A 26,561-nucleotide genomic window follows, 5' to 3' on the forward strand; every position below is an offset into this window, starting at 1 on the left:
ATGGAATGTCGTTCCATATTCAGAGAACGGGTCTCATTATTTTGAACATTGAAGTGGTTGTGTTACCTTCTGTGTCGCCAGTAGTCCGAAACTGGGTCCAGCCTTTCAACTGTCGGACTCGACTTTCTGGTCATCGCCTCACCAACATACAAATCTGCCTCGACATGCAACTGTCATATTTTCGTGCAATGTATTCCCCAAAGTTGCGAAACACATGCAAAGCATTTTGGCACATGGTAAGAACCTATAAAGGGTACATAGACAGTAAAACTCTACATAAGTACTGTGCAGCTGCATGTATTGCCTTCGTGCACGGTAAGATATTGGAAACAGTCACGCAAGCAGCAGTGAAGTACTATTGACACGCAAGTTACGTATAGAAATTTTTTTTGAAGTGATGCACCGGCACTTATTAGCAACAAGCTTGAGTGCAACTGTTGAGTTATTGGTGCAAGTAAGTATTAAATTAGTGTAAGCAACTGCGAAAGTGGAAACTGTGCCGGCGTGATTCTTAAAGGTGCTTATTTTATTATTTACGCTACGTACGAGGGAAAAGGCGTTAACCTTGCACTGCAAGTACTATATGACTATTACGGGAAGCTGCCCTAAAATAGGTATTTGGCTTTTGCATTGAAAAGCAGCTAAAGCTGCTGTGGCGCCTCGATGGATGAACTGTACAGTGTAGAAACTTATGGATTTAGCGTGCTCGTGAAGACACCACCGCACGGGTATGATGGCCCCACATTGTGCTCCTGTCGGAATATTATACATGACTAGTAATTAGTGAACGGGCTAATTTCTTACTTCTCTCGCTCATTTACCTCGTATGGAAGTACGTCCTGTCGCAGGTGTCTGCTTCAACGCTCAGGTACATCGGTCAAATACTCTGCCATTGCTTATGTGGCTTCCCTCTCCAATGTATGCCCGGCGGATACTCAACCTTGCGATCAATCTTGATGCCCTTCAACGCGCTTGGCGATAAATTAGTATCCACTTTACAAGGAGCGACGGTTTAAGAAGATGCGTCACCATTGGCTCGTCGCTTAGCCTGAAGTCACCCGCGAGTCACAGCTGTATCTCAGATGCCTTGCAGTGTGTGCGTGAAAACATAATGGATGGTCACACCCGACGTGGCGAACCCGCTGTGCCTGAAAGAACAAAGAGCTTCCTACGGGAATGTCTCTGCCTGTCAGATCGTTTGGCCACTGCGCCTATTTCTCTCTTCTCAGAGAAAGCTGTAGTTCTCTTCTCAGAGAAAGCTGTCGGCATCGACGAAGTTCTCAATGCCACGCTGCGGCTCACTTACTGAACGGACCTTCTGATCCGCGGCTTGTTCGAGTAACGCAAGATCAAGTTGCAGAGTTGTCGGGGCACCCTTCTAGCACGGAGGCTCTTCGAACGTCCAGCTGGGTGACGAGCTGGACGGGAAGCCGGGCGATACGAGTTGAAATTCATCTCTGTCGGAGAGCTCATTTCCCGAGAGCGACGCGGACCGGAGGCTCGCCCTAGATGATGGCGCCGAGTCGCCACTGGGCCGCTGCGGCGCCGCAGCCTCGTCGTCGTCGACGGCGGTGGACCCTTCAGCGGCGGCAAGATCGTGCGGCACCGGCGGCGTCAGCGGTGTCACGCGGCTTCGTGCCGTTAGCGGTCGCCAGGGGCGGCGTACTGACTCCGGACTGTCAGTGCCCAGGCAACGACTCAGCAGCACTAGCGGCGAGGGCCGCGGCCGCCGCGTCAGCGGAGTGGGTCGCTCGGGCCGCCGCTCTTCCGGATGCCGCATGACTGCACAAGGAAGCCACGAGAGAGAGAGCGCAGCATGAGACAGCAAGTCTCGGAAAGCTCGCGCGCATCTGGGAAAGGCGCCAGCACTCGCTATAGTAACATGGAAGTTAAGTGCGCATTAACAATAAACTAAGGTTGGTCGTAATAGAACTGCTATTATCTCGGAGCAACCGGGAGATAAAAGAAAAGTTTATCACTAAATAAATAAATAAATAGATAAATAAATAAATAAATAAATAAATAAATAAATAAATAAATAAATAAATAAATAAATAAATAAATAAATAAATCTGCGCGCTACCTTGTAACGCCGTGCATATGCAGCACATGTATACGTATCGTGGCGTGGCCTCTCTACAGTTGAAAACAAATTAAGCTTTGTTGCTTCATTATTTCATCGAAGAACCGAAGCACGAAGTTCGTCTTACGTAGCTGCTATGTTTTTGTTCTGGCACCCTGCTTTATCTAGATTTCTATAGTCTACCTACTGCTTGAAGAGGCAGCATGCTTATGTACAGGCTTCGATACTCTCGCAAAATATTTCAATTTATGGCTTTTTTTTCTGATTCGTGCGTTCTAAGCACACTACGAACGCATGAATTTGCTAGAGAGTATATAATGAGGTACAGTGATTTAAAATCACAGCCACTGAGACACCGGCATAGACATATGCGTGCGCAGGTTCCCTATAAACAAGGGGGCGGGGGGAGGGGGAAAAGTTTCATCCCAGCGACTCCCCCCATCCACCCGGCTGGTCGAGTCCAAAGGACAACATACTTCACAATGGATGAAATAGAAAACTGAAGATGAAGCGATGACGTGCCGTGCTTCTCACAATTTCCTCCTGCCTTTGGTCCCTGGCTTTCTTGATGTAAAGATGGGAAGTAAACAGTCCTTGGAATGCAACATCAGGGGCCTTCGGCCGCCATTATCGTAAAAAAACCTGCGTGGCCATAACTGAGTAAACGAGTGAGGCAGACTTTGCACCCCCCCTCCTAGGTGATTAGGGGGCGGTCCCCCCCCCCCCCTTGCCCCCCTCGTGCGCACGCCTATGGGCACAGATAATGATTAGCCATTGGCTGCTTTATGATAAGTACAACGGTTGCCCTCACTGCACAAGCTAAGCATGAAGTAGCACTGTGCTTGCTCAGTATCTTACGGTGACACCTCCCAGCAGTTCTGCGTGCAGATGGCTTCCTTTATGCCAGAAAATAGTTGAGGCGTCTGCCTTGAAAGGAATTGCAAGATGAGGCTGCGGAGGGCACTCACCTGCGGGCGAGCTCTTGCAGCGAGGTGGCACCGAGCGCGGGACGCGCAGTCCCGACGCCGAAGTCGCCCTCAGGGTGAGCGCGTTCTGCGTCACGTCGTGGTACGTGTCCACTCGCGTTTCCACGCCGTCTTCATCACGGAAGCTCAGTGTCGTGGGCCGTCCCATGGCCTCGCTCAAGTTGCTGCTGCTGTCCGAGTCGCTGCCGCTTGTAGGCCTCTGGCTCGCGCGGCCGCCGAAAACGCGTCTTGCTAGGGCCGAGCCGGTTTTGGACTCCGGCCGCAGAACCTGCGCAACGTGCCGGGAACGTTACAAATGAAGCTTGTTGGCCTGCAGCTTAGTGGCGAGCTTGTTCGATTGAGTTTGTTGGCACTTCTACGTGCCACCCTCAAGAAAGGTCCTGCAAGGTAGCTTGCCCGCATTAAGAGAAACAGTGTATCGCTGCACCCTTTACAGGAGCGCTACGACATAATTTGGCAGAAGCCAACTGCTCTGCTCAATCGACTGCAGCACAACGAGGGTTCCGCTTTCCGGTTCTTTAATGAATGCTGTGCACACAAGCACTAGCGTTCCTGCTGAGTAGCTGTGTGTATAGTACACCGCATATAAGGCACTCAGTGGTACGAGCGGAACGGGTAGTACGCGTTAAAGGGGCCCTGCAACACTTTTTCAGCTTGGTCGGAAAACGCTGCCGATCTGTAGTCGAGGCTCCGGAGAACACGCGATCCAAACATTATAGCGCAGCACGCGGCCTAGAATTTTCAATTAATTCTCAAAGTCAGCTGGAAATCGTTCCCTCTTCTTTCTACAAATGATGCCATATACCCAAATGACCGCGCCATATACCCAAATTCACGGCCATTGGCTGATTTGAGCATTGTGAGCTGCATAATTACTGTGGTCGTGCCGCCACGTGCCCGCGCGCTCGCTCGCGAACACACTGAAATTAGGCCGAGCGTTCGAAGAAAAAAAGAAAGAAAATAAAAAGAGCTCAAGGTCGTGACGCCCGCGTGACGTAACTTTTTTCCCCCGTGCTATCCCTCTCTGCTTAGCTTTCAGCGCACTCGTCGGGACGAGAGGAGAGAGAAAGCAATTACAGCGTGTGACAAATCTCTGTAACTTCGCTCGTACTTTACGGATTCTAAACATTCTTGCGGCGGTCGATTCGTGAGGCAATAAAGTCATTTAATGAAGCCATTCGATGGTTACTTAGAAAAGTGTTGCAGAGCCCCTTTAAGCTACAAATGATGACACTTTGCAAAAATCGCATGTAAAAAGAGAGCATAGTGGGCACCGCCCCTAGCTTTTGCACTTGTGCTGTGGCGTTCTCCGTCTCGTCTCATGTTATTTTCGTGCTCATTTCCTTCGTCATGAATTACCAGTTTGCCCAACATTCTATTATTCCACTAATCCCCTCCGCTTTGTTGGCGCAGGGCTACTGCAGTAGGAGAAAGCCAGGTATGCGTTCTGCAAGTTTTGTGATTCCAGTAATTGTATACATGTTTAGTTTTCCGTTAGCGTTTCTCTGCTACTGCGACTACTGTTAGTTGCCGAATGGACAAATGACGCCGAGTGCCTAAGTTACAGACGTTTTTGTTTTCGGAACAAAATTTACTGATAGGACACTAAGGAGAAACACTAAAACAGTTTAAATAGCCAATGAATTATTCTTCTAGAACTATCGTTGTGTCAATTTACCAGTCATAAATTAATAGTTAGAAGAGAAAATGAAGGCCAGTGTTCCATTCACAAGTTTCGCGCCGAAAATCCAGCGCTGGTACGTCATTTCATAGCAATTTTTATGGTATTTAGGCTGTACTTGTGCAGCAAAAATTTATGAATCTCGTTAACTTATACCTATGGCTTTATTTAGGGTACACTGTAATCCATGCTAACTAATAAAAAAGTTTAAGCCCAAGAGAACTCCTTCATGTTATGACGTCAGAGTGAGCTGGTGCTCGAACATCAAGATGTCTTCGCCACGTGTGTTTCGTTTTTGCGTCTTTTCTAACTTACTAACCCTCTTCTCACGTTAATATTTTTTACTGCAGAAGGGCAATATAGAAATACAACTCATTATTTTGGTATTTAGTGCCCCTTTGATTAGGCGTGCAATAAAAGTTGTTTAAACAAAGGTAAAGTGCCTCAGACTGGCTGGCCGACGTTTCGATAGGTGGACCTATCTTTGTAAAAGGCGCCTCATCATCCTTGGCGGTTAGTTTTGAAGGGCTACTGGTTGACGTCACGTGGTGTCGTCAGGGATAACGACGCGCCTTTTGACAATGGTAGGCCCACCTATACAAGCGTCGGCCAGCCAATATGAGGAACTGTACCCGCGTTCAAGCAATTTTGATTGCACGTTGTGGTCAATCTGTCTCCTCTCATCTCTACACTAGATTCCCTTTGATTAAGGTTAGTTTTATATAATTTTGCTCTTTAGTTTACTTCTGCGCATATCTTCACATACAGCAGACGCCATAATGCAAAGAATAATGCCTTTAGTTACGATTGCAAAGGTTATGCAACATACTGAATTATCATGGATCACCAAGCCTCCTTTCATATGACGACTTGAATGTACGTCGAGCATGAAAAACGTTTCGTATATAAAGTGATGATGGCTATGCTTGATACAAGGGGACCACCTGCAACACTGTCTGCACCAATTTGGGTGTCTTGGGTCGGGCCGGAGGTGTCTTGATGATTGGCTCGACGTGAATGCGCCGGGCTTTGTTCTCCAGCGTCTTCTCGTTGGATGCCTTGTTCTTCATCATCTGGCTCCTGCGAGCAAATAAGTAGCAGACAGTGGAGGCGCTCGCGTTTACTTTCTGTAACCAAACTGCATAAGATCACCCGTAAAAATGTTAGGATTATGCATTGTCGCCAAATTGACAAAGAGTGCCAGTCAATTTATTTGTTCTAAAAGTACCTAGCAGTGATGGCTTATTCACTATAATGATTGGCACGCGTTATAGGGATAAAAAAGGCACTTTTTTTAACAAAGTGGCGAAGGTAGCTATTTTTGGGGTACCACTTTCATGTTCCTCGTCTCTTTTTCATTGCCTGCTCATGTGTTCTCAACGGGCAGGTGCGTCACACACCCAGTATTGCGAAAACTACGAGCACGTGATGCGGATTTGCCTAAAATGCTATCAGGCTATCCGTACAGGCGCGCCAACTCTGTGAGCGATAAATAGGTACGCATTACGTTTAGCAACACCTGTAGGAGAATGCATCTTAGATAAGCGGCCATAGATATTCATTTACACATGATGTCTTCCCTGAGAATGAAGTACGGGCAGATGCACCCTGATTGCCGAAAACTCACTTGGCTTTGCGGCGGAGCATGGCCTCGACGTCAGGGTAGTCGTGCAAGACGTCGTTTAGGTCGTCCTTGCTGAGCACAAAAAGGTTCGAGAAGCCCACCGAGAGCACATCTGCTGTGCGCCGGTTGAAGCCAGGCAGCCCGAGAAGGCTAGGAACAGAAAAGAAGACACGATTCCTGCCAAGAGCGCTCAGAACGCCGCCACGCAAAAATAGCACTCACTAGCACGCCACGGTCGATTACGCATAATTATTTCACGAAATATAAGACGATAACACGCGCTACGTAGACAAATATTACCGAAAAAAAAAAAAAAGAGAACAGTGACGCTCGTTTTAGCCCCGCCACGGTGGTCTAGTGGTTATGGCGCTCGACTGCTGACCCGAATGTCGCGGGATCGAATCCCGGCCGCGGCGGCTGCATTTTCGATGGCGGCGAAAATGTTTGAGGCCCGTGTACTTAGATTTAGGTGCACGTTAAAGGAACCCCAGGTGGTCGAAATTTTCGGAGCCCTCAACTACGGCGTCTTTCATAATTATATCGTGGTTTTGGGACGTTAAACCCCAGATATTATTACGCTCGTTTTACTTAGCACATCAGGAAAGCCGCCAAAAGTTTAGCAGGTTCGAGGTTTACTGTTTTCCTGAAATGATTTTGGCGCAGTGATACTATCACAATTCGTGTTCTGAGTTAGATGCGGCCCAGGTAACCGTCGGAACAGCAACAGCAGAAAGATCTACTGCAGGTAAACGCGCAAATAATGGCTGCTCCATTACTCTCGCATCACTTAAGCCGGGCTGTATGAGCAAAGAAGATTGCTACCTCTTGCACAGAATCTTCGCCTGCTGATGCGTCTCCCACACTGTCTTCAGGCTTTAAGCAAGAAGGCACCGTGGGACTTTGTTCTGTGGTGCCATTGGTTTACCCGACTCTTCTCCGCTCCCCTAGGGCAGTGTACACTGCCGCAGTATTAAATTATACCAGTGGAACTCTGCGCTTCTCGTACCTCACTTCTCCGAACACGCTGCCTTCGGTGAGCTTTGCGAGCACAACGTTGTTGTTTTCTCCTCCGATAACGTGAATCACCCCTTTATTGACGATGTACATTTCCACACCGATTTCTCCCTGCGAATAATTGAAAAAAAAAAAAAGTTACATGTCGTGTCGTTGAAACAAACCTGTGCAAATAGAAAAAAAAAAGAAGTGAACGTAGCGGCTCAAAAAAGAGGAGAGAGAGAGAGAAAGCCGAAAGCACACCTTGCGGCAGATGTAATCACCAGGAAGGAAGAGAACTGACTGCAGTTTTAGCACTAGATCTCGCAGCATTGACCGCTCGCAATCCTGCACAAGTTAGAAGAAAAAAGAGGCAGAATATAAGAAAGTTTTCGGCTGGCGGAAACGGGAATTCTTCACTGAACCAGCCGCACGAACCTGGAAAAACTGAACCTTGGCCAGTGTGTTGTAGTGGACGCTTATGGCGATGTCGGTCTTCATTTTTCTAGGGAGCGTGGCCAAGATGGAGTTCTCGTCTGCGCTCAAAAGAGAACGGAGTGAAATGTTATTTGTACCCTGTCTTGACCGCGTTTCACAACTTTAGAGAGAACCCGAATTCGGAAAACAAGTGTCAAAAGCAGTAAGACCAGAACACGCAATGAAGAATTTAACGCTAAAACAGCGACTTCGACACCCGACTTTAGTGGGTCAAGTCAGAAATCGCCCTTAAAGCGTCTCTGAAACGGTTTCATTAAAATTATGTGAGCGCTCAGGCTAAAACATTATCAAATAATTGGCACCACAATATAAGTGAAACATCTTTTATCAAGGAAGCTACGGGGGATTAAACGTTACCCTCCTTCATAGCGGCATTTTTTCCCTTAACTTGTTCGCCGAGCGCTTTGGTCCTAGAGGTCGTTGGTCGGGGCTAAGCTGTGCTCTGCCTTCCGCGATCGTCCGCCGGCGCGTGCAGAATCGCGCATGCCACGTTTCTCGTTTGTCTGGTTTAGCTCTACATCACCGGGCGCCCTGCAGGCTCCGGAGCTCTGCAGGGCGCACTTCGTTACAATTTCAATTCCGGGGGCCCCTCAACACTCTTCGCCGCTGATTGTCTGAATACAAAGGTGAGCTTTACATATGGCGTACTGAACAGCTCACATTAAAGGGCGTAAATACAGGAGTCTCTCGGGTTCGGAGAAACGCGCGTACTACATTTTACAATTGGGCCGTGGAAGTGGAACTTCACTTCGCGATACGTTTTTTCCCAACATCTACGGTATAACTACGCGACGGTACGGTATTCCGCCACCACTCCCCTCCCCCTCCCTTTGTGGGTCTGTGCCCACGACCACTTCGAGCCAGACAACTGTTCCTCACCTAGGGTCTTCTTTTGTGCCCAGGTGTGGTTCAGCCAGAGGCGGACACGTCTCTGCAGGTCGTCGGGAAGGCCAAGGCGGCGAAGGTGGCGCACGCAGGCGTCGACCGCCTGGCGACACTGTGTGCGGCCCTGCGTGGCCGTGGCCACAATGTCGCGTACCTGGCCGATCAGGAAGGCGAACAGGAAGACGCCCAGCAACCATGAGAGCGTCATGTACGCGTACTCCAGCTCGTTGCTCGGCTTCGCGTTCTTACCGATCGACGTGGCCGTCTTGAAGGCGAAGTAAAAGCAGCGCACGTATCTGCGACACGAGCATGCACGGGGTATTTTACGCTGGGCTTTTTTACGGGATTTATTACCGGCACAATTAAAGACAGCGCACACCTAATTAAAAAGGAGTTTAAACTCCTTATGATGACGAGTGCGCAATTGTTTCTGTATTATGCGTGCTTGCAACAATTAATCGCTGCTTGTTAAAAATACTGTTGCGTTGTTATTTGTTAACGTGTCTTTTTTTTCTTCTTTTTTCACTGTAGGACCTGGTGTTATTTGAAGGTGCGATTATTTTCTTGAATCACTAAAGTACTAAAAAGAGGTAACGTATTTTCAGTCTTTCGACTTCGACACTTTCTATTTATGTACTTCATTCATTCATTCGTTATCACCGCAGTAATAAGAAATAATAAAGGCCTTTCTCGTAGAGGTCTTGCATCAACCGATTTCACCCTATGACCGAAGATTTACAATATCTTCACAAGATCTAGTCCTCTGTCACCATCGACGGCCCTTTTCTATTGCGCCACCAATTTTGTTACTTTAATATGTCGCCAGTGATCTGCTCTACCTATGGAGGCGGAACGCAAGAATGATTGTGTGTTAACATATGAGCGGGCGTTTAAGGACTACAAGTATTCAAAACGAATTCAAAACCATCCACTGCGGAGTCCCTCATAAACCAGTGTGCAGTTTCGAAGCAACAGAACTATCAAAGCAATCGAAATCCGCTGCTTTCTCCTAATCTCAATTTAAATATTAGCGATACCCATTTGCGCTTTATTCGATACTGCCGCCTCCCTGTTATTTAATGTAACGCCTGTAATATTTTTTGTGTCACCACTGGTTACATGATACTCAACTTCTTTCTAGGGTAGCACGATTAGTAATTTGAGATCGAATGGAAAATACCGGGAAACAAATTGAATAAAACACTTTTCGGATAGTTTTCGAGTATTGTAATATTGCCAATAGTCGAGCAGGGATAAACGGACGCTAGCCAAAATAGGCGAAAAAAGAAGACGGGAAAAAAAGAAAAAGAAAAAACAGAATACGTCGTTTCAAGGCCCCTGCGCCCCTTGTTCACAATAACAAACAAACGAAGATGTGCTGTGATTGCTAGGATCATGCGCCTTTGTTTTCAAGGTTAACACCTGATAACTTTCAAAAGAGCTCAGCTAAACTAGCAGCCTCATTTCTTGGGACTGGAGTTTCGAACATTGCTAGCTTCGGTCTCTAGTCGTGGCCGTGCCGTATCCAGAAACTTTTCCGGTAGTAGTTGTTCTGCTCTTTGCGGAGCATGTCTATTCCATTGGTGCAATGAGAGTGCCTCCCGTATCTTTCACTGACGCATTCGGAGCATCTCCTCCGCCAGATCCACTCCACGGAGCAGCGCTCTCTACACTCCGCGGAAATTGGCGGAGTCGACCGGTATAGACGCGTTAGTCGCGCGTGTGCAAAGCGCGGCACAGCTCTTTCACTGACGGATTTCACTGACAACAGCGCTGTTGTCGTGCCTTCTTCGTCTTGTGTCCTGTCAGAATCCTGCGCTGTTTTTTTCCCTGTTACAAGCACGAACCAACTAGCCCAAAGCCTCAACCCTAGCAAGCTGTGTACCCCTGACCTGTGCGTGCTCCGCAGCTGCCGCAAAGTGAGGGCCCAGTATTGCTTGCAAGATATTCCTAATGTACGTAGTGACAAATTCCTGTTCTGCAGTGATGCTACTGGCTTAGGCCACTTTGGAGCAGCTTTTGGAGCAGGCAAAATTTCGTGTTGGAGCAGCAAAACTAGCTTTTGGAGCAGGTGCTCTGCCTTCAACAATTCATTCTGAGCCGAAGAATTCTTTAAAAAGTAATAAACATCGACCACAGCAGCGTCGACATCCGAGCCAACAGCCGTGGGTAAATGAGTTGTGCACTTTGTGCAAGCAGCACTCTCCTACATCTATGATGTCAGGGTATGCTTCCTGCATCTTTTTTCTGAAGCTTTTCACTGCATTAGGGCCATCCATAGAAAAGCAAATGACATTTTTCTGCGGCAGGTCCATCATTGCTCTCTGCACTTCACTAGCCAAAATTTCCGAAGTCGCAGAGCCCAGCCGGAAAGACTGTAGGTGTTCCACAACTCGCTGCATTTTGTTGGAGAAATGCCTAACTACAACATCAAGTTGTTGGCACCTCTGTTCAGAAAGAGGGGTCTCGTCAATGCTAACAGAAAAAACCACATCCGGCTTGTTCAGCTCGTCAAGCACAAGTTTCTTGAAATACGGCCCGAGGCCATCACTAACTATGTAGGATGCCTTGAACTTTTTACAACTAAACTGCTTCGCTGTTTCGGAATCTCCAAATGACTTGGGAAACAAGGCGGTTGCTGTGTCGGCCCACGAGTATGGGATGTCCTTGAGAGTCATGCCAAGCACAAACAGAGTTTCTGCGTTTGTCACGCGGTCACACTGCAAAACGTTCCATGGACTGCCGAATTCCAAAGTCGGCTGGATCGTTTTCGGCCGCTGCAGCCCACCTGAAGCGTCTCAATGACGACTGGTAGCATCAATGTGCCGTTTCATGGCTGCATGTCGCTTGACTGCTGCTACGCCATGTTGCCTACAGTTGATGCTTTCATTACAAAAAAAAAACAAAACACAAAACGCAGTTCCTTCGTCCGCTTGACAACACCATGTTGATACATATTTTGTCTCCATTTTCATCACTCTCATGGAGAACGTCCGCGTACGTCCGCGTACAACGCGATGTCGCTATCAATGGGGGAACCTCATTTAGTTAGTTTCATTTCTGAAAGTCAGAGTACACCCCTTTGGCGCAGGCTTGGCGCAGAATCGCCAAATTTTGAGGAAATGTAGCAGGCTGTAGCAGCCAGGGCACTTTGGCGCAGTCTGGCGCAATTGGCGCAGCGGTAGCATCACTGTGTTCTGTCTAAGACGTGCATTCGGTCCATGGTATGTTTAAATTTGGTAACATCTGGACTAGATGCCTGTTGCCTTCTCATGGTTATCGGCACTTCATCGTCGTCGTCACAGTATGTGTCGGATACAGGCGCCATTGCAAGCCTGAAAAATGTGGCTTGGAGTGGGATTCGAGCATAAAACATTGAATACGGAAACCTGATGTTCTACGTCACCACATTATATGTATAAAATTCAATTCCGTGATATATGGCGCCCGCCTCACGCTCTGTCTAAACTTCCCATAAACTTCGCCGCTTGCGCCGGCGGCGCAAAGAGAACCGAAACGGCCGCCAACATCCCGAATATTGTCCACGTCATGCATGTGAGGGTCGTACTTTGTAACGATTCATTTCATATATCATTATTATCGCCTTTTATCATTGTCTCGCGCCGTTATCGCCGGGCTCGGCCACTCGGCACGACGGATGATGAGTGAAAAATAGAGAAGAAATAAAAAATTACACCATCTCCCACTAAAGGGAACCATGTGTGGATGCGAAGGAGCGGGGAGATGGTTCGCTTGAGCGGGAGGTGGTGTGATTTTTTTGTAGGAGCTGGCTCACCAGGTTCTTAAGCTGGGGCGAAGTCCCGCGCCGTAAGCTGCATCCATCCATTCAAAGCGTCGTGGAACGCGAAGAGGAACGCTACGTGCGTTGTGTCTTCCCTCTAGCCTGGCCGTTAATTCTCACAGGGCGAGCGGAGAACGCGGTCGACAGGCGCGCGAGAGGGGGGGGAGCGTAGGAGAGGAGAGAGAGGGGGAGGGGACGCGCATGCGCTGGCGCTCATGAGAATGAGGCGCGTGAGAGGGGGGAGCGTAGGAGGGCGCTCATCGCGGCGTTACACAGGAGAGAATGAGGCGCGCGAGAGGGGGGCAGTGTAGGAGAGGAGGGGAGGAGGATGCGCATGCGCAGTAAGAGTGGTCACGCCACACACTACCACCACCGGATTGAACTCCGCCATAAGCTGCTTTGCATCTAAAATAAAACGAATTCTTTGAACATGTAACATTCGCATGCACACAGGCAAGATGCGTAAAGTTTACTCACGCGGTCTTGTTTCCACCTTGAAAGACGAATTGATTGGAGCCGATGCCTTCATAATTGGAGATGGCATAGTAGGCGCATGTGTTGAGGTGGATCAGGTACATCATGTAAAGAAGCGTTCGCAACACCCTGAAATGATTTTAGAAACGCTATTACTCAAGGAACAACTTTTGCTATTAAAACGGCCCCGCTTATCTGTTGAGATCTCGCTAACCCTCTTTCCGCGGTCATGTATGGGACATATCTACGGCACTTCGGCGGTGGCCGATATTACGAGAAATGAAATAAATACTTTTTGAGATATTATTCACACACTCAAACATCTATGCAACAACCAGGGGCGTAGCCAAGGGAGAAGTTGGGGGGGGGGGGCTCAACCCCCCCCCCCCGAAAACTTTCAATTTTGCTTGCGCAAAATTGCTCTTAATATCCTCTGGCTTACGTATAGTTACACGCACACATACAAACGCACGCACGAACATACATAAAGTATGGCTGAACCCCCCCCCCCCAAAAAAAAAAAAAAAAATTCTGGCTACGCCCCTGGCAACAGCTTTTTATGTTTCTGCGTCTGGCAAAATCTAAAGTCACTCAATTTGTGTCGAAAGTTTCTCCGCCCAACAATATTTAGTACAACAACAACAACCACAAAATCATCCTCACTGTGAAATCTGATGCTCACCTCATGCTCGTACTTTCTATTATTGCTAACTAAAAATTACTAAGCAGTTTTACACCACCAGGATTGAGAACAACATTAGCACTTATGAAAGAATGCCGGTACATCACATTATTGTCACTAAACACTTGCCTAATCACATAAGGCGACTTGGCGAGGGCGTCGATGCGGTCGAAAAATTCCCAGAATGTCTGTATCTGCGTGAAAAAAACACACACACACATACGCATATAGCGACCTATTAGAAAGTAACCATATTAGCTCGGCGGCGTCTTCACAGCATGAATGTAAAGTATGGGTACTCGCCTTGAGCATACGAGGCAACCTGAGCAGCGGGTTGACACCGTAAAGGTAGTACAGTATGTCCAAGGGTAGCAGGGAAGCTACGTCCATCTGTAAGATGTTGCGTCGACAGAATATACTAACAGTTCCAAATTGACAGGCAAGTAGTTAAGAAAATTTAACTGGTGGCTGCACAAAAGTTAGCCCACAAGAAACACCGCTTTCTTTTGGTTTTACATACGCGCCAACTATAATAGGTGCATTGATAAATCATCAGCAGCAGCATCATTCTAAGCCTGTTTTTTAGTCCACTACGGAATGAAGACCTGTCCCAGTGATTTCAAGTTTACCCTATCCTGTGTGAGCTGATTCCATTTTATCCCTGCGAACTTATTAATTTCGTCACTCCATCCAACACTCTGCCTTTCTCGACTGCGTTTCCTATCCCTTGGAAACCGTTCTGTTGCTCTTACTGTCCACTGGTTGTCTGTTCTACGCATTATACTTGGCCAGTCCAGGCAAATTTCTTTCGCTTGATGTTAACTAGGGTATCTGCAACCCCTGTTTGTTCCCGGACCCATTCTGCCGTCCTCCGATCCCTCAACGTTACTCATATCATTCTACGTTCCATTGCACGCTGCGTGGTCCTCAACTTTTTCTCTAGTTGCTTTGTCATCCGCCATGTTTCAGCCCCAAAATGTTAGAACTGGCAGTATGCAGTGATTGTATACTTTTCGTTTTAAAGGCAGAGGCAGATTTCCTGACATTATTTGTTCGTCGGTAATACCGCACACAAATACACCCGCACACAGATGCGCCCACACATATGCTTATCGGCAATGCCGCACAGCATTTGTGCGGGTTTTCCCAAAAGATAAACGGAAAAATATTTAACGGTTGCTTAGCTATGCCATAAACTAGTGAAATACCCACAGCGCGAAACTGACGAGTAAGAAACAAGCTAGGTTGCATGAAAAATATAAACGCAGAACGAATCCACGAAACAATGAGTAGTGTGAGGTTGGATACCGTTGCTCGAAACAGTGCGGCCCAAGAAGAATATCGAAAAAAAAAATAAAAGAAAGGGTTGTTTGTGTATTCTATTTGAAGACAAGTTCTCAAAAGAAACATTGAGATTGCGATGTCGTTAAACAACGCATCGTTAATTAAAAGTGCGCAGATGGGTGCGTCACGTATCGAGATGCACCATTCGTGGAAGAAAACATGCACGTTACAGGCGGAATCAATGGGTTACATGGCTGGCAAATGCAGCCATCCGCTCAACATTTCACTGCCGTCCAAGGCGATATAACAGGCGTAGCGCAGAGTACATATTACAGGAGATTAAAATTTACGTCTTTACCTTAAATATATGCTTGCGGATGTAGTTCCGTCGGGTGAGTTTGGGATCTTCCTGCAAGAAAGAACACGCGTGTAGAGTGGATATTTCTGGGAGGCGCCATTCTTGTGCGCAAAATGTCTATCGGTAACTCTATATAGACAATGCCGCATAAAAAGGCTTTCCCAAAGGAGAAAATTGTCGTCTGAAAGGCAGGAGCACGCAGCCACAAAGAAAACCCACACGCGTTACTATATGGAAGAAAGCTTCACCATTGAAAGATAAATTCTGAATATGCAGCGTGGTACGGTTGCCTATCAAACAATGCGTTAAGATTTACTGACTATTATCCTTGGTTTCATTGTTGCATCTTCCGTTTAATGGAAACAGGCATGTGCGTGCTTTAGATAACAGCTATGAGCACGTGCACCATTCGACAAAATATTCACAAAGAAAGCTTCGCTTAAGAAAAAAATTCTGAAACTTGCTCCGCACTGAGGATTCTGGCGGAAGTGATTTGCCAGTTTTTCCTGCTCACAACGAGGTCACCAACATGTACAAACCTCAAATGACAAAAAGATAAATATATATACACTGCAGTGCTCGATTTTACTTGATTTGACCAGTGTGTGCGAGAAACCTCGCAAACACCACAACAATAATAATAAACAAACATCTCGTTCCTTTGGTGTATTAGACCACCATATTTGTAACGTCGGTGAGCGTTACCCCATCCATCCATCCATCCATCCATCCATCCATCCATCCATCCATCCATCCATCCATCCATCCATCCATCCATCCATCCATCCATCCATCCATCCGTCCGTCCATCCATCCGTCCGTCCATCCATCCATCCGTCCGTCGTCCGTCCGTCCGTCCGTCCGTCCGTCCGTCCGTCCGTCCATCCGTCCATCCATCCATCCATCCATCCATCCATCCATCCATCCATCCATCCATCTATCTATCTATCTATTCCCCCCCCCCCCCTTTGTTGTATATGACAAAGAACTGACGCTGCGTTTCACATTGCTGATATGAAAAGATACGCAAGCTGATGATAGATAAGCCAGGCAGCGAGAGTAGCTTACCACCCACATGCCGGCAGAGTGGAACTTGATGCGCGACTTGAATAGCAATATGTCGAGCAGGTACACCAGGTCGGACAGGTAGTCGCAGGCAAAGAAGCCGGCCTCGTCGGCGTGCGATCCTTCCAGGAACACGGCACGCAAGAAGATGGCCCAACAGTTGTACAGGAAGCACACGCTCACCGCCAGTTGCCATGACACGTAGAGCTTGCCTGCGATGCAAGATTCACTGTTCCCTTCGGCCTCCACTCGCTATGCCAAAACGCGTGCGTGTAGACGTGGGCCCAGGTTCTCATGTCATGTGGCATACGTTGCTCGCTAAGAACCACCGAATTACGCATTCTTTATCAACGCTGGATTTCTCGTACTAGTGAAAGCGAGTGCAACTGCTCATTATGTAGAAAACCATGCAAGAACAAGCATTAGCCACGAGAAGTGACTCTTTGTGAGTTGACGAGCCCAAGGACTGACGACCCATCACGGTGGTCTATAGTGGTTATCATAGGCGTGCGCACAGGGGGGCAGGGGGGGGGCAGGGGGGGGGGCGGCCCCTTAATAACCTGAAAGGGGGGGGTGCAAAATCTGCCCCATCATTGACTTAGTAGGGTGGGTGGGCGCTGCGATGAACCTTCGCCCCCCCCCCCCTTAATGGGGAACCCTGCGCACGCCTATGGTGGTTATGGTGCTCAACTGCTGACCAGAAGGTCGCGGGATCGAATCCCGGTCGCGGCGGCCGCATTTTTGATTGAGGCGAAAATGCTTGAGGCCCTTGTACTTAGATTTAGGTGCACGTTAAAGAACCCCAGGTGGTCGAAATTACCGGAGCCCTCCACTACGGCGTCCCTCATAATCATATCGTGGTTTTGGGACGTTAAACCCAACAATTATTATTGTAAGGGTTGACGACGTTCCGTACATATATACAGAGACAACGTCCTGTATATCACAGTGCCCGCCGTTGTCCTGTGAGCTGCGGGTGCTAAACTAGTTATTAACCACTTTCTCTTCCATCAAAACAGAAATTGAGCTTCAAAGAGCCATGATGGTGAATCAACAGAGAGAGAGAGAGAGACTTTATTAGAAAAACAGAGGTTTTTGTCGGCGTCTATATAACCACTGGTATGCTCTGTATCAATAATAAAGTATTTACATGGGACAGCTAAAAACTGCGTGACTCAGACACTTGCCCTAGCAGAAAATCTCAATGGAAAACGCAAGAAACGTCTGTTGTGAATGTTACAAACTAGCAGTTTTCCTCGCAAACTAAGTTTCATGAATTCAAGTGACCTAGCGTTGCGAGAAGGAGTCAGAGGATGGGTCTTTACTCACTTTGTGGGTCGATGGTTCTTGGAAAAGTGCAGGCCCTCCTGGGGAAGGAGCAGCAGCCTATCCTGATGATCCGGTCAGAGTCAGCTTGACTATCGCCCGGCACGTCCTTCGGCGAGTGCGAACGAATCCAACCGCAGCCGGCTCTCGTAGTCCTCCCGTTTCTCCGGCGGTGGTGCTGTGCGGCAAAGGCTAGCTTTATTAGACAGCCTAAGGACAAGCTTCCTTGCGAAGTTGTGACTTAGAAAATGGCGCTGCCATACATCTATGGCAACGTGGGACAGGTGCGTAGATGTTACTTAGATAACACATTACTAGTCAGAATGCGACAGATAACGTTTTGGTTGTATCGAACGTTAGACGCTGCATCGAAACCGGATGCCTACAGTGTGCCACCGTGGCTGAAGTGACACGAAAAGCTGAATACATCAAAATTTGGTTACTCTAGCTGCAGCTCTTAGCGAAACAATTATTACAAGACCGTACCTATGCGACTCGCGCAAACTCCAAGTACGCGGGTGTGACCAGAAAGTTGAGATGCACGTAGAATTTTCACGCGACAATACACGGAAGAGTGCAAAAACAGACAGACAGACAGACAGACAGACAGACAGACAGACAGACAGACAGACAGACAGACAGACAGACAGACAGACAGACAGACAGACAGACAGACAGACAGACAGACAGACAGACAGACGGACAGGACGGACGGACGGACGGACGGACAGACAGACAGACAGACAGACAGACAGACAGACAGACAGACAGACAGACAGACAGACGGACGGACGGACAGACAGACAGACAGACAGACAGACAGACAGACAGACAGACAGACAGACAGACAGACAGACAGACAGACAGACAGACAGACAGACTGGGCTATCGTGCGTGTTACAAAAGGCACTAGGTTGTGACGACACGTATTTTATTTTAGGCTGCAAACAGCACCTTGGCCTCAGCAAGCCTGCCAAATTATACATTCTTAAGTCTACATGAGGGAACAAGAGTAGACAAAAAACAAAAACAACGTGTGTCGATAAATTTGGATATATGACCACTGGGAGGAGAAATAAATAAATAAATAAATAAATAAATAAATAAATAAATAAATAAATAAATAAATAAATAAATAAATATCATCCGAAAACTGTGCAACTTCGAGTTCTCTATCGTCAGACCACGTTGGGTTTACACTATATTCATTGCAAAATAATTACAGAGCGTAGTGTTCGCCAGTAAAGTTGAACCACTCAATTATGACAAAAATTACCCGTTGGATGCCTGCTTGTATCATGTGCATAACTAGAATAATGGAGAAATTGAATGCATTGTGTTTCATACCTACTCAACCAAATTTCGCTGTACACAGGCACCAAGATACAGATCTTTCTTTTTTCGTTTCCTTAGTAATTGTTAACGAGCGTTCTTTTATTACAGCGACGCTCTCGCCTGGTCATGTGCGAAACAGAAGGGACGAGTTTTGTGCTTTACGAAGCGAAAAATAGTTAAACTGCGTTCTGTACAATGCAGCGGCGTAGGCAGAAATTTTTTTCGTGAAAGGGGGGGGGGGGCGCACCTCCTTGATCTGAAGTGGGGGCCGGGCAGGCAGATGTGATCGAGTGTCATTTTGTGTTCTGTATACCACGGCAAAAAAAAAAAAAAAAGAAATTTTTTGGGGGTGGGGGCCCGGGCCCGGTGTGCCACCCCCTGGATACGCCACTGGTACATTGTGCAAGACACTTGCGACATTGAAAGGGAGCTTAATCGCAAACTAAAGGACGTTGCGCACAACGACACCAATCAAGTTGTTAGTGGGACTCATGTGATCATGTAATGCAAGAGACACGTCTATCCATAGTTCGCGACCGTAGACGAACAGTGCCAACCAAAAATCACTGCAGGGCACATGGAAAGCTCACTTGGGCTGGGAGTAGGAGGCTCCGCGATGCGTTCCTTCACTCGTTGTGATCGGTGAGAAAAGGCTCGCACCAGGGTCTGTATCCTCTCTGAGACGAACTCCGAGGCCGTCGTGTTTTCAGAGTCCGAGCTGCGCAGAGTCAGATACAGTTCTACCAGGTACATATTTGAAATCAATGGCCCTATTCAATGGCTACTTTTACAGCAAAGCTTTTAATACTACGTTAACAATGTTAATCTGTTAATACGTTAAGCTCGTTATGAATAACGAAAGGGTGCAGATAAAGGCGTTCGCAAAAACTTGGAGGATGCTTGAGCTTCGCCTTCAACAGTAGAACGCGATAGCTTAATACAGACCCGTGCGCATCGCCTTCTCAATTGCTAGCCTAGCTTCCGTTCTCGGTGCATGCCTCAACTGTGCCGTAAGGAAACCAACGACTGTGTGCGTAACATTGGCCGTTTCAAAGTATACTAGCAAGTACAGCTGTTAAGTGCCCACTACGCCATAATTATTTCTTTTGCGGATCAGCGAAGGGCCCACTACTTGACCGCAAGGCAACACGCGATCCTACACAGCTGTTCACTTTTGTTGATGCTTTTGCTGACGATGATGATTAGGGAGAGTCGGGAGCTTTGGGACAGTTGGAGGAATGGGACAACTCCTCTATCTCTCCTCCAGTTACTTCAAAGACGTTGGCCAACGACTCATAAATGGTGCTAACAGACCGAATGCATAGATGTAATGGCCGGCGTCTTCGGCGAATGGAGCTTTCTGTAACTGGAAGTCGCCCTTTTCATGTGTTCAAAATAAGTTTCTGCTCTCTCAATTGTAACGCTCTCGGATTTGAACCGCTTTGTGGACGCTGCTATCAATCTTTCTCCAAAAAGACGCATCAGCGCTGTACTTTTTCAAAGAAAAAGTATAAGCATTACGACTGAATTCTAGCCGCTGAACATTCTTTCCTTTGGAAACGTACTTTGGGAGGAATGGGACAGTTGAATTGTGGGAGGAACGGGACACTGCCCCGTTCCTCTCTATTCTACTGCGATGGCGCGTTACACAGCGCAAAAAGAAAAGGCAAAAGAAAGTCGTGGCATGTAAATTGGGGAAGCATACGACTGAACAAGAATTCAGAGTTTAGCAAGACAGTATCAAAAAAGTAGTGCAGCACAGTCAAGATCTGCCACAGGCCATCCAAAAAAGAAATGATGTTTGCTGAAGGATTGCTGTTCTTCAACTGAAGAAGACGCACCTGCCGTTTTCTTTGACAATTCTGACAACGACATGTCAGATTTTGATAACGACTGGCATGCCATTTGTGAAATAAGTTGGCCTAATGAATATATTCAAGTGACAAAAGGCGATGTCATCTTGTCAATTTTAGTAAAAAAAAATTCTGTGGCTAGAGCGAATAGCAGTATGAACACGTCAGCGTCAGTGTGCAGTTCCTGCGGAACAAAGAAAAGAGCTCTCAGTTCTGCTTTCCTAAGAAAAATATGGGGACTTTACCAATTACTGACATTGTGATGATACCTAGGTGCCATTGTCAAAAAGTATCGGTGCAGCGAAGTTTTTGCAACGCCATTTATTGTTTTATATTGAACTATCCGCTTGTAATGGTCACTGAAGACACTTGAACCATTTTGTTACATACGTCCCACTCCTCCAAAGTGATGTCCCACTCCACCCACAGAGGCAGGTGGAATGGGACAGATTTTAGCCATCACAAACTATTTTTTTACAGCTCAACTAGGAGCCATAGGAACTGTTGCGTCTCAGAGGTTTTGCGGCTTTCCTAGACCTGTATTATAATCAATCAAACACCGTTCCACGTTGAAGTTCTACAAAACTAAAAATATAATTGTAAAAAGTGTCCCAATCCTCCTGACTCTCCCCTAAATATGCATGAGCGCTTTGTAATGGGTGGGCCTTTAAAACACCCACTCGTTGCGCAATTCACATGTTTTGACGCCTGGCGCGATTCTACGCTTCTGGCACGCATTACATGCGTTACGGAGACTCCTTCCACTATATGACATTCATATAGTGTTTTTTTTTTCCGAAGCAGTTTCAAGAAATAGCAAAGCTCTGTGGAACATCCGCTTATTATTTATTTTATTTGCATCTTTTTCGATTTTTCGGTCACGGACAAGATTTTTCGCTCACAACCAACGACGCCGTCACCGACGCCGACACCGGAATTTCTGCGAAACGAGCTCTTTAAAGCTATCGCGTTAAAAGATGTGTGTACTGCAAACGCCCGCGCCATGACTATTTTAGCGCTGTAGCTTGTCTATCATAAGTGTCATTGGACAAACCAACGCTTTCTTTTTAAACCCAAGAACACGACTAATTGGATTTCCACCATCCCCTTTTGATTTTAGTTTTCAACGGTAAGGGGTCAGACGACGTTAAAAGGAAACGTAAAGAGAAAAAGAGAAGATTGTTGACAATGTTAGATAATCCGCAAACACCAGGATACGAGGCGAGCAGAAAGAATGGTACTCTAGGATAAAAATATTAAAACCAGCGTGCGCAGCAACGTGAGTTCTGTTACAAAGCGGACCAAAGAATACCACTAAGTTTCCGGTGCACGCGCGAAAAGACGCTCTATAAATGGTACGTGACAGGGCCGTACCCAGGAATTTATTTCGGGGGGTGTTTGTGTGTACAACGACTAACTTTGGCAACTAGTGGTCGCTGTGAAGGCGTGAAAGTATTTTAGTGTCACCCGAAAAGTTAAAGCATGAAAAAGTTTCGGGGGGTGTCAGAACACCCTACGGCCCTGGTACGTGAGATGTTCCCTTGCCAGGGGCCATGCTTACACGAATGTCTGGCTCGTTCAAACAGTGTACAACGCTCATCCAGTTGCACGAACAATTGATTTACAGGGCACAGAGCTCGTTAATTCGACAGTTTGCCCCGCTCTTAACCAGCGCAACCATCCGGCCCCGTGCAGATGCGTGCAAATACAACGTGGAGTTAAGCATGAAGAACTTGTTCTTTCCGTTTTTCTTTTCATTTGATCTATTAAATAAGCAGGAAGCATTCGAAATGTAAACCCGCTGGCTTTCTTTTGCTGCATTACGGCGAGCATGATGTCGTAATTTATCATACAATGTCCATTCGTTCGGCCTCCGCCACCAAAGATTACTTATGCAACAGTTTGCTATGTGCAGTACTACACTTGACGCAAAGAAAAATTTGCCAGACATTCCCTGCTGGGCAATTGTGAGATCTAGTGCGTGAGCACAATACTTGTAGTTGCATCACTTAACCGACATATGGCAAGCCTAAGCAACACTAGCAGACTCACCAGTCGTCACATGAGCCATCACACTAAACGACATTATCCAGACCAAGCCATCATTTAGGCACCGAAAGCCCGCGTTACAATTCATCTAATCACACTAGCCGACAATGATCAGTGTTAACCACTGATGGTACTATTTCAATAAGTGCGGTAGGCCAGGTGCTCGTAGTATGCGAGTAAACACGGTAGGCCAGAAGACCCGTTATCGTTCACCGCTCTTTCAAAATGGGAGGCAATTTTTTCTTACGAAAGGCTAAGAAACTGCACTGGCATTTACCCATATTTATGTGTCTTGTCATAAAGAACTACCCATACGTATACTCACATGTGTGTATTCTAGTTTCACTCCCTTCATCCGTTTGTCACTTTTTATTCCAGGTAACGCAGCAAGGTGAAAGCGAACATGGCTAATTTCAATATTTTCCTTTCTCCGCAGTCCGTTTCTCTATTTTCAGTGTCTGCGTGCTTAGCTTGCAATAACGAGCGACAAAAAGCAGCAATCAATATAACGGGGTCGCAGTGTGAAAAGGAAAAAAAAAGCTTTTGTTGGTTCTGACGTAGAGTAATTACCGTAATCATTAAATGATCGATTCGTAAAAGCGCTGATTGAGGCTAATTACTTAATCGATTTATCGGCTGTCAGATTTTTTTCATAAACGAGGCTGTTTTTCTGTCTTTCTTGATTCATCGCCAGTACTTTCGCTGCATTTACTTCTGAAATCTCCGAGCACCAACAATAATTAGGCGTGCCATACATGTGATGTATTCCATGTGAACATCTGCAACTCACATCCTTCTAATTTTGATAATGATTCTGCAGCAGGCCCTGAAAGAATATTTTGTGCCGGACGCTCATAAACAAAATTCTGATTTTTTGTTTCCCCTGTAATCTGCGCTTTTTGAATTTGCTGATTACATGATGAGGCTTTAGATCCTGCACATGTCGCTCTATGCATATCAATCTCCAGATATTTGAATAAGAAACACAGCTGCATGTAACGGTATCACTATGTCTTGAAAAGCGATTGACAGATGGTGAACTTCCATCACAAAAAAATTCCAAACTGGATCCTTACTCACGAAGTAGTTCGTTATCTAAAACCTTAAATTTGGTAGTTCTACGCGCCAAAACTATAATAATTATAACATCTGGGGTTTTACGTCCCAAATGCACGATATGATTATGAGGGACGCCTTAGGGGAGGGCTCCGGAAATTTCGACCACCTGGGCTTCTTTAAGGTGCACCTAAATCTAAGCACACGGGCCTCAACCATTTCACCTCTATCGAAATGCGGCAGCCACGGGGCGGGATTCGATCCCGCGACCTTCGTACTCGCCAAAGCTACGATCTGAATACATGACACACCGCAGTGAGCGACTCTGGACTAAATTTGGCTACTTAGGTTTCTTTAAAACGCACCTAAACCTGAGCAAACATGCGTTCTTCACTTTCATCGAAATGCGGCCACCACGGCCGGGATCGAAACCACGATGGTCGAGCTATGCAGGGCAACGCCATAGCCACGCCATACCTCCCGGGCAAAAAAAGGAGGATAGTTTCTGCTTCAGTCTATTACACATAACGAGGCTACAAATGGGGATTACAAACACATACAGAGGGATAATGCACAGACTGTACAGGGTATGTCCCATTAGAACTGAGTGAAATCCGTGATTACAAAGCAGCTATACGCAAACACAAAAGACACCGAATTATGTCAGTGACTAGCTAAGAAGGAAAATTGTTATAATAGCACGAAGTAATTATTTTTAAAACGGTGACTGTCAAAATGGCTACTTAATAATAATAATTGTTGGGGTTTAACGTCCCAAAAACCCGATATGATTATGAGAGACGCCGTATATAGTAGAGGGCTCCGGAAATTTCGACCACCTGGGGTTCTTTAACGTGCACCTAAATCTAAGCACACGGGCCTCAAAATGGCTGCATCGAGTGCAAAAATTTACGGCGGTTTGATTTAATTTCTACTTAAATGTGATGAAATGAGATAGCACGATGAGATGACATGCTAATGAGTGCAGCGTGGTTGAAAAACTGGTAGCATATTTGCCGTAATTAGTTTTAGGCTTTGGTAATAAGCAGCTGTTGGTAGAGGGGAATCGGATGGACGTAGAGTAAGGAAACTGGTTGTTAGTCATTACAGGTGCGAGGTTTTAGTTAAATATGCAAAAAATGAGAAAAGCACCTCAAGGTGACACGGTAGAGCGGTATGCAAGTAGGAACTGACTCAGTGTACCGGCGGGACCAAGTCATTTCCTACTGTATACAGGGGCGTAGCCAGAAATTTTTTTCGGGGGGGGGGGGGTGGCGGGGGGTTCAACCATACTTTATGTATGTTCGTGTGTGCGTTTGTATGTGTGCGTGCCTATATACGCAAGCAAAACTGAAAAATTTCGGGGGGGGGGGGGTTGAACCCCCCCAACCCCCCCCTTGGCTACGCCCCTGACTGTATAGTATTGGCTCGTTAATGTTTCGTTTGGTGTAACTCCCGGAAATAGCAAAGTGACTTATAAATGGCTTATACTCTCCTTTTCGTTCCCGTCTTCGTGAGACGAAAGCGGAACAAGAGGCTAAACATAAAATTATTGCGATAGCAATTTTACGAACACTCCAGGCGCATTTTTGCCGCCGCCGTCGGCGTAGGCGTCGCCGTGAGATTCCGTACAAAGTCTAAAGGCGATCACATCACCCCGCGCGCCATGTGTTCTATGTGCGACAGAAAGCGTGCCAGGACAACCGACGATCGCGGCTCAATCGGAGAAGAAACGCACCGGAAGTCTTATCGTAATCGTAATTACAGCATAAATGTGTTAGAACACCCTTTCAAGAAAGTAGTACAATGAAGGTGTCGGTCAACAAGGGAAGTTTCTCATCTCACATTCTGCGTAATGTCAAAAATAAAAAGGTTTAAAGCTTCATTAGTACTCATAGCCGTTTTCTATGCCGGCAAGCAGGAAGCCGGTCAGAGAGCAAATGCCATATAGATTCCAGCCAATCTGAGGACATGCGTGCACGTAGTGAAACGGAGTGACATGCCCTGCACGCGTGTTAATTCGCAGTAACCTTAGAGCGTTCGCATGAACGAGAACACACAGACGCAGGCTGCAATGTAGCCTGATTTCCATATTAAGTGTGTCAATGCTTTGTGTACTGAATTGACTCGCCCTCGCTCTGCAATCTCCTGGCCCCTGATTAGCTCAGATTGTAGAACGACCGTCCCGGAAAGGCGTTAGTACTGAGTTCGAATCCTTCGCCGAGACAAACATTTCATTAACTGCGAAGCTTTCCTTATGGCAGACCTGTTCGTTTCACGAACATTCCTCCCACGTGGGTGCTTCCTCAGAAGTGGTTTTCCCAGACTTACAGGGCTCGTTCTTTGCAAATTAGGGAATACGTAAATTTCATATTTTAGCCCGCACGACTTTCAGTGTCTTCACCGCCGTGCTATTGCTTCGCGCGCAGTTGCATGCGTCCTCGCCAAGCTTGAACACCACGAAGTTCCGATGTTGGCTATCTATAGAATCTGATTTTATTGTGAAGCATTTTTTTGTCTCCTATCA

The 26,561-nt window shown here is 46.7% G+C and overlaps 1 protein-coding gene across 1 annotated transcript in view; it reads right to left on the reverse strand.

The window, feature by feature from the left end:
• Window positions 1–780: 780 nt before the first annotated feature.
• Window positions 781–26,561, reverse strand: part of LOC119381517 (cyclic nucleotide-gated cation channel beta-3-like) — a 47,827-nt gene continuing 22,046 nt past the window's right edge. Inside the window, 16 exon segments of the mRNA XM_037649295.2 lie at window positions 781–1,782; window positions 3,052–3,337; window positions 5,695–5,830; window positions 6,378–6,524; window positions 7,381–7,499; window positions 7,632–7,715; window positions 7,806–7,903; window positions 8,745–9,046; window positions 13,030–13,155; window positions 13,838–13,902; window positions 14,012–14,098; window positions 15,351–15,401; window positions 16,419–16,627; window positions 17,745–17,844; window positions 17,846–17,919; window positions 19,667–19,794. Of these exon segments, the coding sequence (XP_037505223.1) occupies window positions 1,379–1,782; window positions 3,052–3,337; window positions 5,695–5,830; window positions 6,378–6,524; window positions 7,381–7,499; window positions 7,632–7,715; window positions 7,806–7,903; window positions 8,745–9,046; window positions 13,030–13,155; window positions 13,838–13,902; window positions 14,012–14,098; window positions 15,351–15,401; window positions 16,419–16,627; window positions 17,745–17,844; window positions 17,846–17,919; window positions 19,667–19,794 (2,416 nt within the window). The 3' untranslated portion in view covers window positions 781–1,378.

This window comes from Rhipicephalus sanguineus, chromosome 1, assembly GCF_013339695.2.
Source record: "Rhipicephalus sanguineus isolate Rsan-2018 chromosome 1, BIME_Rsan_1.4, whole genome shotgun sequence".
Taxonomy (NCBI): Eukaryota; Metazoa; Arthropoda; class Arachnida; order Ixodida; family Ixodidae; genus Rhipicephalus; species Rhipicephalus sanguineus.